Source organism: Rhinolophus ferrumequinum, chromosome 2, assembly GCF_004115265.2.
Source record: "Rhinolophus ferrumequinum isolate MPI-CBG mRhiFer1 chromosome 2, mRhiFer1_v1.p, whole genome shotgun sequence".
Classification (NCBI taxonomy): Eukaryota; Metazoa; Chordata; class Mammalia; order Chiroptera; family Rhinolophidae; genus Rhinolophus; species Rhinolophus ferrumequinum.
Window position 1 is genome coordinate 85,519,223 of NC_046285.1, and position 12,015 is coordinate 85,531,237.

The window sequence follows — 12,015 nt, forward strand, 5'->3', positions numbered from 1 at the left end:
TGCATTATTAAATTCAAGAAATAACAAATACAACTTAGAGCTTCCTATGTTTCAGGCATTATTCTAAACTCTTAGATCTGCCTGGAAAAGTGTGTTGAGAGAATGTGCTATCATATTATGTTTAAAACTCATTCAAACATAACCCTATAAAATCCATTATTATCTCCATTTTACAGATGGAAAAATACGAATGTATAGAGAGATTATAATTTGTGGTAGAACTGGATGTAAACTTCCAAGCCTGATTTATAATCACTATGCTAAGTTTCAAGTAAACCGCTTGCATTAATCTCATTACTTACAATAAAAGTGAAAAGCTGAACAATCTTTATTTTCTTTCTGTAAAAACAACCCTAAACCCTTGAGTATTCCCTTCTCCTCTACCCCTGTGAGAAAGTTTCCTGGTCTTTTGTTTCCTGTTATCAGTTAGAGTTGCCATGCACAAGCCAAAGCTGAAGTTGCTTGAAGCAAACTTATTTTTCGATCTTTTTAAATCATAAGCCTACCCTGATTGAGGGCAATATGCTTAGAGAAGGAAACAGAGGTGTGCTTCTGAGGCTGGCAGGGAGGCAAAAGTGGTGAGGGAGAGCAGAAAGAAAAATTCAAGATTGAACTCCACATCCTGTGACAGTTCAGCATAAGGAATAGTGTCAATGGTATTGTAACAGCTGTATATGATGTCAGAGGGGTAGTAGATTGGGGGAGGGGGTTTATCGCTTTGTGAGAGGTGTAAATGTCTAACTATTACCTTGTTTTGTACACCTGAAACTCATAAAAAAATAAAGCAAAGAATCTGAAAAGGGTTATTAAATCTTAAAAAAAAAACGATTCCAGACTGAGGGAGAGGGCTGTCTGCAGGGTCCATGATGGGTAGGCAGGTATCCTGTCCTTGCCCAACAGCCCAGCAGGCAGCAGGTTTTCAAGGGAATGGGCTCCGTGGGAGGCTGGGAGTCTTAGCCAAGGATGCCTGGAACCAAGGTAGGCATATAGACCCTGGGGTACCGGCGGGTACCGGCGTTCAAGAACCCTTGTAAACACGGACAGTGATTACATCAGCAGTGACCAGTGCAGACTGAAGGTGAAAGAAGGAGTTGCCTGAGGCTACTGGACTGCACAGGACCTTTGAGGAGGAGGAAATGTGAGGATAGGGTCCTGGAATCCCAGTAATACTTAATATTTCTGTCCAACCAGGAGTGAGGTTAGAGTTTAGAGTGGGACTTAATATAAGTCAGGAATGTAAACTGATGTGGGTGTAAAAGTGAAATTTCTTACACATCCTACGTTTGGGGGTGAAATTCATACTTACAACGTAAGTAGACCCTAGATTATGCATAACCTGTGCAAATAATCAATTTGGTCTTGAAGTATATGTCTAAAATTAAAAAAAACACAACTTCAATGTGAACATAATTTAATATTTGTATTTATCTTTAACTGAGATATAGGGTGTGAAACACCAGTCACAGAATTAGGTGATCAGTAAGGGCTAGTTCCATTTGTCCTATTTTCCCAAATTCTTTTTTAGGTCGTCATGTAAAGAGCTCACAGATATTGCGAGACTGACCCATGCCCAACTGACTCAAGTTCATATTTTATCTAAACCTCATAAGCTGTGTAACTTGGGGCAAATCACTGGACCTCTCTAGGCCCCAAATTACTATTAGTAAAATGAGAATACTAATGCCAAACTTTTGGGGTTGTTGTGAGAAAAAATGAGATTTGTATATAAAGCACCCAGTGCAGCATGGCACAGAGCAAGCACGAGTAAAAGGTGGCTCTTTTAAACAAACTGTGTGAAACTTGGCCTAGGCAAAACGGAGTTCTGGGACTTGGAACTAGAGAATATGTACACTTTCTAAAAGATTTACATTTTGTTCTTATTTATACATTCTTCAACAAATATTTCTGGATTCTAGATTTAGCCCTTGCATCTTAAGGTTGCAATCTCTAGTATAAATATTGGTATAACATGTGGCATAAATGTTTGTGGACTGAATGAATGGCAAGATGGATGGGTGGATGGGTGGGTGGGTGGATGGATGGATAGGTTTGTGGGTGGGTGGATGGAAAACAGGAAAGAATAGAGGGAGGGAGAGAGGAAGGAGGAGGGAGGGAGAGAGAGAGTGAAGGATAGATAGGTGGTTGGAAGGATGGATGGATAAACGGATGGACGGATACATGAATGGATGATGGATAGATGGTTAGATGAGATGCTATATAACTCCAATTTTGTTCTTAAAAGCTATGGTACATAGATTTTCTTAAATTAGCTGGCTGGCCTGCCACTGAATCCTGATCTTTTGCCAGCAACCTAGTCTGTATACATAGTCACCTGCTCTAAGGATTTAGCCAACTGTGCTTCACTGTAACTTCAATGTAAGAGACCTACATATCCCTGAAGTTATTATTGAAGCAGACTATAGGGCTCTGAAACTGTCCAAAATAAATGACTTCCATTTCCTCTCAGTTCCAATAAAGACTTCAGAATATACCTTCCAAATTATGATATGGTGGTCAGATGGGATGCTCTGATCATAGCATTCTGCTATATGTCTCCAGAATACCCTACACTTTGGAAAATGAACTTCCTTTTATCCCAGTTATAATATTATATATGAGATTACATATGAAGTTGTGGTAGGATGGTTTTCCTGTATTTCTCAAAGGGTATTTTTAAAAGTTGAATTAAAATTGATAAAATTTAAAAATTGAGAGATATCAGATATGAACATCCAAATGTCCAGAATATCTGGAAACAAATCATAAGATGTGGCAACACTGGACATCAGTGTTTGCACAATCACCCCAGGTTCACATAGACTATGAAGTAAATAGAGCCATAAAGTGGGTGCAGGGCACACCAGGTACAAGTTGCCAGGCAGGTATTTCTCTGGGGCAACAAAAGGCTAAGACTGAATGCTGACCATCCTCTTTAGATTTGTCCTGAGCTCCCCAGTGCCTCCCACACCCCACAGCTCCCAATTTATTTCTTGCTTCACTTGTTTATGTTTCCTGCCTGGTCCCGGAGGTATTTCCGTTTACATTTTCTGCTTTAGATTTCTGTCCTTTCTGGCTGTCTGACGAAGGGGTGTAGCAGAAGTAGAGATGGGCTGTCCATTTTAACATTTTCATGTTATAGGGTCAATTTCTGTGCACTCATGCACATATTACAAATAAAAATATATTTAAAGCATGATGGAGGCAGTACCTATTTCTGATTATGTGGTTAATCAAGGTTAACCAGCAGCTTAAAGCCATTTAAAACTGGGTTACAAATAAGTTATTTTATATCACTATTATAATAATTTCATATCATATTCATTCCAAATATCAAAAACAGAGTATCTCTGATACATAATCATCATAAAAATGCAAACATATCTTAAAATTTTCAGCATATTTCAATATATTATGGCAGATTTTATTTAACACTCCTTAGTTTCTAGAACAGAGGGATAAGCATGATTCTGATTTATGAACGTGTTTATTCTTTTTCTCTGACTTGATCCTCTTTGCACTGTTCTATCCGCAGAAGAAAAGCCATTCTAGAGCAATATTGATGTCACGAATAAGGGTCATGCGTATCATACAATTAATAGTGACGCTTATTTAGAAAAGTCTTTAGTCATTTGAATATTGTTGGAGAAACTAATGCAAAAACCTTTTGATTATTTGAATACTGATTATTTTAGGTTTCTTTAAATATATGGAAGAAGTCAGATTTGTTATTTTTAGATTTTAAATAGGGAAACTGTCATTTCTAATGGTAATCTGTTATTCAATGAAATAAACTGACAAAATAATTTTAATTTCATCAAAGAGATGATGGTAGTTACCTGTAATTCCTTGAAACTTTGTCTAGTGACCTGACTATGGGAAAACTGATGGATTATTTGTTGGAGATAGCATAAATTTAGGGGCATGGAAATTTATACAAGAGCAAAAAGATTAATTCCTTGAAAACTATATATGTTGGAAATCTTTGGAAAACTATAAATGTTGAGAAAGAAGTTTTAATATTATAAAACATAACAGAAATATGATTTTTTTAAAACTCAGGATGCAAAAACAGATCAGATCAAAACGATTTAATTTTAATTTGAAAATGGACAAACTGCAACTTGATAGATACTATTTCATGGGTACACATAGACGAAGTGCCTAGGACACTAGCTATTTAAATTAGCGGAATTTTATAGCTCATTGAATGCTACTACATATTCTAAACATGAATGACCGGTTTTCAAAGATGCACTGTATAAAAAGTTGTGCTTAGCAATAAAAACTAATGTGAACCTAATTTATTCTTTTTCCATTTATTCAAAAATAAATGATCACATTCCCTCCTGGCATTATGAACCTAATGCACTGTTAATACTGTCAATATACTAATGCGTCTGGATCTTTGACATACACACCTCGTCAAAAATTTATTAATTTAACTAATAAAATTATTTTATTAAATAAATCTCAGAACCCATGGGATTTTTTTTTTAGAAAAGGTTAAGAGATAAAGAGGAAAATGGGATTGGTCTCTGGTTAACTGAATTTCAGATTACAAGGAGTTTAATATGTATTTTTGTGAAGTAAATGAAGAGTGAACTAAAATAAATTTCCAGGTTATCCAGGGGATGATTAGTTTGTGTTTTAAAATGTTTATACCCTTGTGGATAGTTCTAGAGTATGTTTATACATAAGTTGAAATCAAGTGAAACCATAAATGTATAAGTCAATAATAAATACAAAGTTCACTGGGCATTTAGGGCTATTTCAATATTAGCTTAGGAGCAATAATGATTTTAAGCAATGTCCTTTTTGGTACTGATAAGAGCACTTTTTAAGAGCTCTAGAACAGAGTCAGTTTTTTTATTCTCCACCTTGAAAACAAAAAGGCTGAAAAATAAACATCAAAACAGAAGGTGTCATTTCACATAATTGAAATGAACTCTATGGAATCGTGAAGGCAAAGGGGTCTTACAGCACAAAAGTGTCATAAAGTAGCTTGACAGACATATAACAGTGTTGAGGAAAGAAAAGGAAGAGAACTATATTTCAATTCCAAACTACACAAACAAAAACAAATATATAAAACATCACTGATCTCTAATCCATGTTTCTTGAAGCTAAAATTCTTAGTTTTTTAAGGAAAATCACATGAGATACCTCAGATAAGTTTCCACTGTTGATCACCTTACCTTCCACCTTAGTTATGACTAACAACAAATTGAGGGCATGGTTGGTTCATCTGCTCTACCAGTAGGACTCTATGTGGATTGTCAGATTCATTTATGAACAAAGTCAAATCTCTTACCTGGTGGGAGAAACGCTGTATGCTGTTGTAACTGCATGTTGGCTAGAGCCTGTTGGTATTGGAAAATACCAGTGTTAAAGACTGCGGTGGCACCGTTGGTTTTTTCAAGAGCAGGCCTCTTTGGTAATGGGGGAAGTACAGCTTGAGGAATTCCCTGTTTAGTGAATGAGTATAAAAAACAAATACCAGTAAAAAGAGAAAAAGAAAAAAGAAAAATCAGTCGAAGGCAAAAATTGTTAGGAAGCATGAGCAAGCAAGCAGCAGAGCATTTAACTACCCAAGGGGGGGAGGGGCTCTAATAAAGAAAAAAAATTAAAACAAAGGCAAGATAAAAGCTTTAAAAGAAGCATTATATTTTGTCAAAAAAAACAAAAACAAAAACAAAAAAACCACAAAACACTAGTACAAGAGCACATGTTACAATGTGTTACAGTGTTTTAAGTCTCATAATGCTTCCGGCTTTCTCTGAGAAGCCACTGTTTGGGAAAAGAAGAAAAGCTGCACTGTGAGCTCCATGAGGATTGACAAGTATAAGCAATGTTAATAGTTAATTGTACAGAGTGACTGAAACAGGTAAAATAAAAATGAATCCCACTCTACTCCTCCCCCTAGATCTACCTAGACATGCAAATGTCCCAGAGCATGCAAGTTTTTTTCCTTAAACACTGAACTATAAATATAAAAAAAGTAAATAATTCTATCACTAAAGCCATGCTAATCAAATAGGTACATAAAAATATAGTCAAAAATACATTTTTTAATATCTTCAAAGTATTTCATTAGACAGTTCTACAATGTAGTTAAACTGAATGTGGGCTGCTGGGTTTTCAGAATCTTTCGCTGTATGATATTTATCCAGGTACTTATATTATAAGTCTTTCCACTAATTTTGTCAGGAAACCACACTCAGTTTTGCATTGTACTTTACAACTTTATAACCGAAAAAGGAATATATATTTTTAAATTGATTAAAAAAAAAAAAACAAAAACAAAAAACAACAAACTTGTATCTACAACAAAGCTACATGCCAAGCTAAAAGGTGAAAGGTCATAGTACCAGGTCAAAGGTTGCCTCGAGGGGTCGCTTCAGTGATTTGACAGCCGACTGAGTCTTAATTAGCAGGCAGCGAGCACATGATGGCAATGGGCCAGTGGGGTTCAAGCGCATTAACATAAACAGCAAGCAGAGGTGCATCATGGGGGCAGCAGTGCATTTTTGGGTAGGTGAGAAAAAACAAATAAAAAAACAAATCATCGGAATGCCATATACAACGAATAACAAGACTAAGCATGCACAATAAAGGCACTACTGAGTTGTTATTGGGAGGATAACTCCTCTTTGTAGTTAATTACAAACAAGATACTCTAACAGAAAAAAAAAAGAGTGAAAGGAAGAGAGGAGGAGAGAGTCAGCCTTCTGTATTTTTGCTCAAGTATCCATAAACAAACACAGAAAAGACCTCTCTCATGATTATTTTACTGTGCTATGAAATACCACAGTGTTTTTTTATGAATATCTTTAATGATTAAGTCATATTTATGTAAGAAAAGGACATTAAAACAGCTAAGCAAAGAACAAAGAATGGACTCATTAAAATCAGCTATTAGATCACATTAAAATTTACCTTAAGACTATAGTTTAGTATCTATTCTAAATTATCCAATTTCTATCTCCTGAGTACTGCTATCTTTCTCTTTCTAGATAATGGCATGTCAAGCTTCTCTTGTTTTACAATTATGTTTATGCCACAATATTATTTAAGACGATCTAGATAGCATACTACTCAAAATCTTGCAGCTAATTCTCAAAACAATTTTGTCGAAGCAATTCCTCTAAATAGTTTCAGATTATGTTACTGTTAAAAGCAAGATGTATGTAAAGAAGAGCCTTGATGTGCAAAAGAACACACCAGAGGAGCACAATGGCTGATTAAATGGCACACAGAAATAAGAGGACCGAAAATGGCAATATCGTTACATTGAAAAGGAGACAGGTGTTCCTTACAAAGCAGAAATTTTAGAAACCCTACGTCTAGAATAAGACAGAATATTAAGAATTAGGCCAAAAATAGAAGCAATCTGAAACATTTGAGGAGTTACCCTCACTTCTGTGAATGGTAACTTCATTATGTATTGTCTGGGATACCTGAACAAACATATCTTCAGCAAAAAAAAAAAAAAAAAAAAAAAAAAAGTTAATAAATGAAGAGCTTGTAGTCAGAGATACTTGTTCATTTTGCTTTTTGGATGGCTAGCAAGGAGGCAACTGACGCCTACTCACCATGGCAGCTGCGGTGGCTGCAGCCTGTGCTGCTGCAGCCTGGTTGACCTGGTATTGGGCAGCCTTGATCTTGGCTTGCAGATGTGCGGGAGGATGAAAGTATTTGCACTTTTCCCGAGAGCATCTCCCTTTGATGTAATCCATACACACGGTGACCGTGTTGTCATTGGTGTCAATCATTGTGCTGTCGGCAGGATGAGCAAACCGACAATCATTTTCTCCTCTGTTGCAATTGCCACGCTGGTACTCTCGACATACCTACAAAGTCATTAAGTGCATGGGGGTCAGTCAACAGAAACAAGTAGAATCTTTCAGAAGCATTTTACTTCAAGTACAGGAGTGGGGAAAGACAGCTACAGATGAAAAAGGAAAAGATAATTTGCAAACAAAACACAAAATATCTTAAAAATTCCTACTTGGGGTATACAAATTATAATCCCATTTCAGTAAACTGTTTATGAGCCAGAAAAAGCCTTTTTGTGATACTAATTTGGTAAAATATTGAATCTCAAAAAGTGTGTTGATGTATTTATTAATTACCCAGGGAAAAATAGTAACTTCAGAGCGAGGAAATCTGGCAAACACCCCTTTAACCTGGTGATCGAAGTTAACATTACCAGTACCAAGACACAATGACATCATGTACCTATTTTTAGGATGCACTGAAAAAAGGGCACAACATCCCTTTACTTGTATTACTGCTGAGAATGTATAACCGGAATTTAATCATGAGGCAACATCAAACAAACAAATGGAAGAATGTGTTACAAGAACTGATCAGTACTGCTCCAAAGTGTCAAGTTCACGAAAGACAAACTGAGGCATTGTCACAGACCTGACAACTCTGGTGTCAGACAAAGGCTGCCGATAAGGCAAATGGTGAAATTTGATCAAGCTTTGTAGATTGGCTGATAGAAGTATATCAACGCTAATTTTCTGGTTTTGTAAGTGACCCTACGGTTATGTTAAGATGTTAATATTTAGGTAAATTGGGTGAAGAACAGGCAGGAACTCTTGGTTCTATTTTTGCAACTTTTGTGCTAATTGGAAATTATTTCTAAGTGAAGGTGTAAAAAGTAAAATTTGATGGCTTTTTAGTAAAATGTCTTCAGGAGCCTTTTTTTTTTCCTTTGATCATTAGACATTTACTTGGTAGCTACATAAAGCAGATAGAAAGATTAGTTTTTGTTATAGTCTGTTTTATATCTGTTAATTTTGCCATGGGGGCCATGGAGGAAAGGTGAAATGGATTATTTTGCATTCATCTGCTCAATTTTCACTCTATTAAATGGTGCCTGCTCCTATCAGGTTTCCAGAACTGTCTTCATTTGGGATAGTTTGACCTTTTTACCACAAGAGGGCCATCTAAAACAATGGAATATCCTTTTAATATTTTCATGTTTCTACTTCAGGCTTCAAGGAAAGAGTTTTTATTTTTCACGTATCTTTTCACAAACTGAGCAAATGAGTACAGACCCCGAGCACTTTATTTTGGAGTTCAGCAAGAAAGAGAAATGGGAATCCTCTTATTATTTAAAAAGCAACGGTTTTCTTGGATTTGTGTACATAAAATTATCACATTTAATTCTAGCTGTTTTCCTCATTATAGTCATACCCCATTATTGAGGAAAGTGCTTCCTTTAAAAAGAACTGTATAATTTATGTCATGCGGTATCTTAACTAGAATATTATAAAAGACATCTTGCGCTATTTGGAAACCTCGAACTTATTAGATAAAGCTTTGTATTCTCCATGCATACTAATGGGCTACCTGTATTCATCACCTCATTCAATTTATTTAATTTTAAAAATTTATTGAATAACTACTGTGTGCCAGATAGTCGGAGAGACATTAAGAATACAAAAATGACTTAGGAAGTTACAGATGACCCTATATATTTTTTTCCATTGCAGGTATCTTCTTGAACAAAAGAAAACAAGGATAACCAGGAGGTTGTAATTTGAAACGCAAAAATCATTACGCTGCTATCCAGAACAAGTGTCCTTTACTCCAGCTGAACATAAGAATCAATCGGGGAGCTTTCTAAACGTCAAATCCCCAGGCCCTAACCAACACTTACTAAATTAGGCTCATCAACATAGACAGGAAGACAGACACACTTCCCTGAAAATAAAAACTTTTCATGTATATATATGAAATTGATGCTAAGTTTATACTGTAATAAAAAGGCTACTTTTCTGTTTAAGCAAATCGGTCAATGCAGCCTCATCCAACAGGAAACTATGTGATCTCACCCGACTGCCGTTAGCTTGTCAGTCATTTGTGCTTCTTCGAAAGTGCTCACAGAGAAACGGGCAGCAGGTGAACTAACACTCTATTTTTCAGTTTACCTTACTCTTTGCCACACTGACGAGAAAGGTGATCTGTCTAAAGGTAATCTAGTTGTAGGACCTTTAATAGCTATGGAAATCAAAGATTTGCTATTTTCCAAAAACCATTATGCCAGTGCGGGTGTCAGAGATTTGAGCATCGCTCTCCCAAAATATAATCTGAGTTTGGGCTGATTGTGACTTCTTACTTCTCTATTTCAACATTCTTTTTATTTTCAGTGATGTGAACTTAAATTCGAATTACACAAAAACGGTCATGCTAAGATATCTTCTCATCCCTCTCCATTTGCTTTATGCAAGTGTGTGCAGTTGGTATAACTTTTGTTGTATAGGTTTATTTATTGGATAGGTTTATGGTAATGGTTTATTATCCTGTACTCTTTACTCTCTTCCAGGATGTATTCAGAGAGAATTCTAAAAATATTTAAGCAGAGCTGATAACTCGCAATTAGCTTAGAATTTGTTCTGAAGCCAGCCTTTTCTGAGGTTCAAAGAATTTTGTTAACTTCTTTTGCATGATACGCATTTTTTGACTGCTCCCTCCCAACCAGTGCAAGGTTTCTCCTGACATGGGGAATGAAAAAGAAATATACTGAAATAGCTGATCTCCCATTATCCTTGTCTCTGAAAAAATAAAGACGAAATAGAAAATCTCTTATGAAAACTTGTACTGGTGAGAGCTATAGGCCACAGGGGCTGGAAAAGCATTAAATGTGCATCTGGGTTGTCGGTACCTACTGAAACAGAAAAAACTTCCCAAAGCTTTTAAAACACATTTTTCTTTAATAAGCACCATCAGTGAAACAGGATCTAACCCTTCAAGATCTATCCAATGACAACTGAATATGGGATTGGCCTGGTTTGTCTGATAAACTCAAGAAAACTTTATATAGACTATACTGGTCCCCAAAAGAAATCTTCTGGATATGTATTAGCAAATGATAACTGATGGATATAATTTCAACCAATTTGATCTCATAATTCAAATCAGGATCAGAAATAGCACGATTTCTTATACAGAAAATCTGGAACACAGAAGGTAAAATTAAATTTGAAACTCCTAATAACAGTATGGCTTTTTCCTAGTCTCATCTAGTCTTCTGCATGCACACATTTTTCAAATAGTTGTAATTATTGTATAGCTTCTATTTGGTGACCTGTTTTTATTCAACAATGTAGCATAAGTACTTTTCATTTTACTAAGTATGTCCAGAGTGATCATTTTTAATGGCTGCATCAAATTCCATCAAGTAGATGAGTATAATATCGATAATTCCCAATATTCCCAAATACCAAAAACATTGCAAAGAATATATTCATAACTATTGGCATTTTTGGATCATTTTATAAGAATAAATGTAAAGAAATGGCATTAAGAGGATCAACAAACATAACTACTTTTTATAGTTTGATAGGTGGTTTTCAAACCTGTATTAAAATAATTCTATCCATTCAGCTTAACATACAATATATTTCAACCAAGAAGAATGTCTGTTGAGTCTGTTACTCTCTAAGTATTACAAAGTAGGACTCATTATGTAAATTAGGTAAGTTTTATATGCTTTCATACAAGATGGGTAAGAGGTTGCTTTTACAGTAAAAGCCATCATTTCAATGAAGATATTCACTGAAAACACTTCAGTGCTCCATTTCCAGAAAAACATCTATGGAATAAAGAAATAATCAAAAGAAAAAAGTAATCAGAAAAACTTCCCAAAGAAATGTGAATTAATTCTACATAAAGCTTCTGTTGTTAATTAAATAACAGTGGTACAGCAGAAGGAAGAGAGAGTTCAGAATCAGCCATTGTGGGTTCTAGTTCCTACACTTAATAGGTATGGAATCAAGAATACTGAATAAGAAAACATACAGATAGCTTAAAACATACCATACACATCTGCTTAAACTAGAGTTGTGTTATTGGATCTCTGATTGTTATAAACATGACAAACATACAGAGGGTGCCAAAAAATGTATACGTATTTTAAGAAAAGAAAAAACTGTGCTAAACTTGTAACACTCAATATATACCGATAACAAAAGATGAATACAAGTCATGTATATACATTTT

The 12,015-nt window shown here is 35.4% G+C and overlaps 1 protein-coding gene across 33 annotated transcripts in view; it reads right to left on the reverse strand.

Moving 5' to 3' along the window:
* The window catches only part of MBNL1 (muscleblind like splicing regulator 1), a 194,536-nt gene that overhangs the window by 13,279 nt on the left and 169,242 nt on the right, over positions 1 to 12,015 (reverse strand). For 18 of the 33 annotated variants that reach the window (XR_004421154.1, XR_004421159.1, XR_004421156.1 and 15 more), the window contains 3 exons: positions 7,593 to 7,850; positions 6,369 to 6,422; positions 5,312 to 5,465 (listed from right to left, as the gene is read on the reverse strand). Coding sequence is in view for 29 of the 33 variants with exons in the window: in XM_033088429.1 (XP_032944320.1) it covers positions 5,312 to 5,465; positions 6,369 to 6,422; positions 7,593 to 7,850 (466 nt within the window). In the remaining 4 variants the exon portion in view is untranslated. The remainder of the gene's footprint in view (positions 1 to 5,311; positions 5,466 to 6,368; positions 6,423 to 7,592; positions 7,851 to 12,015) is intronic. The other 15 variants (XR_004421166.1, XM_033088557.1, XM_033088461.1 and 12 more) reach the window with 2 other exon arrangements.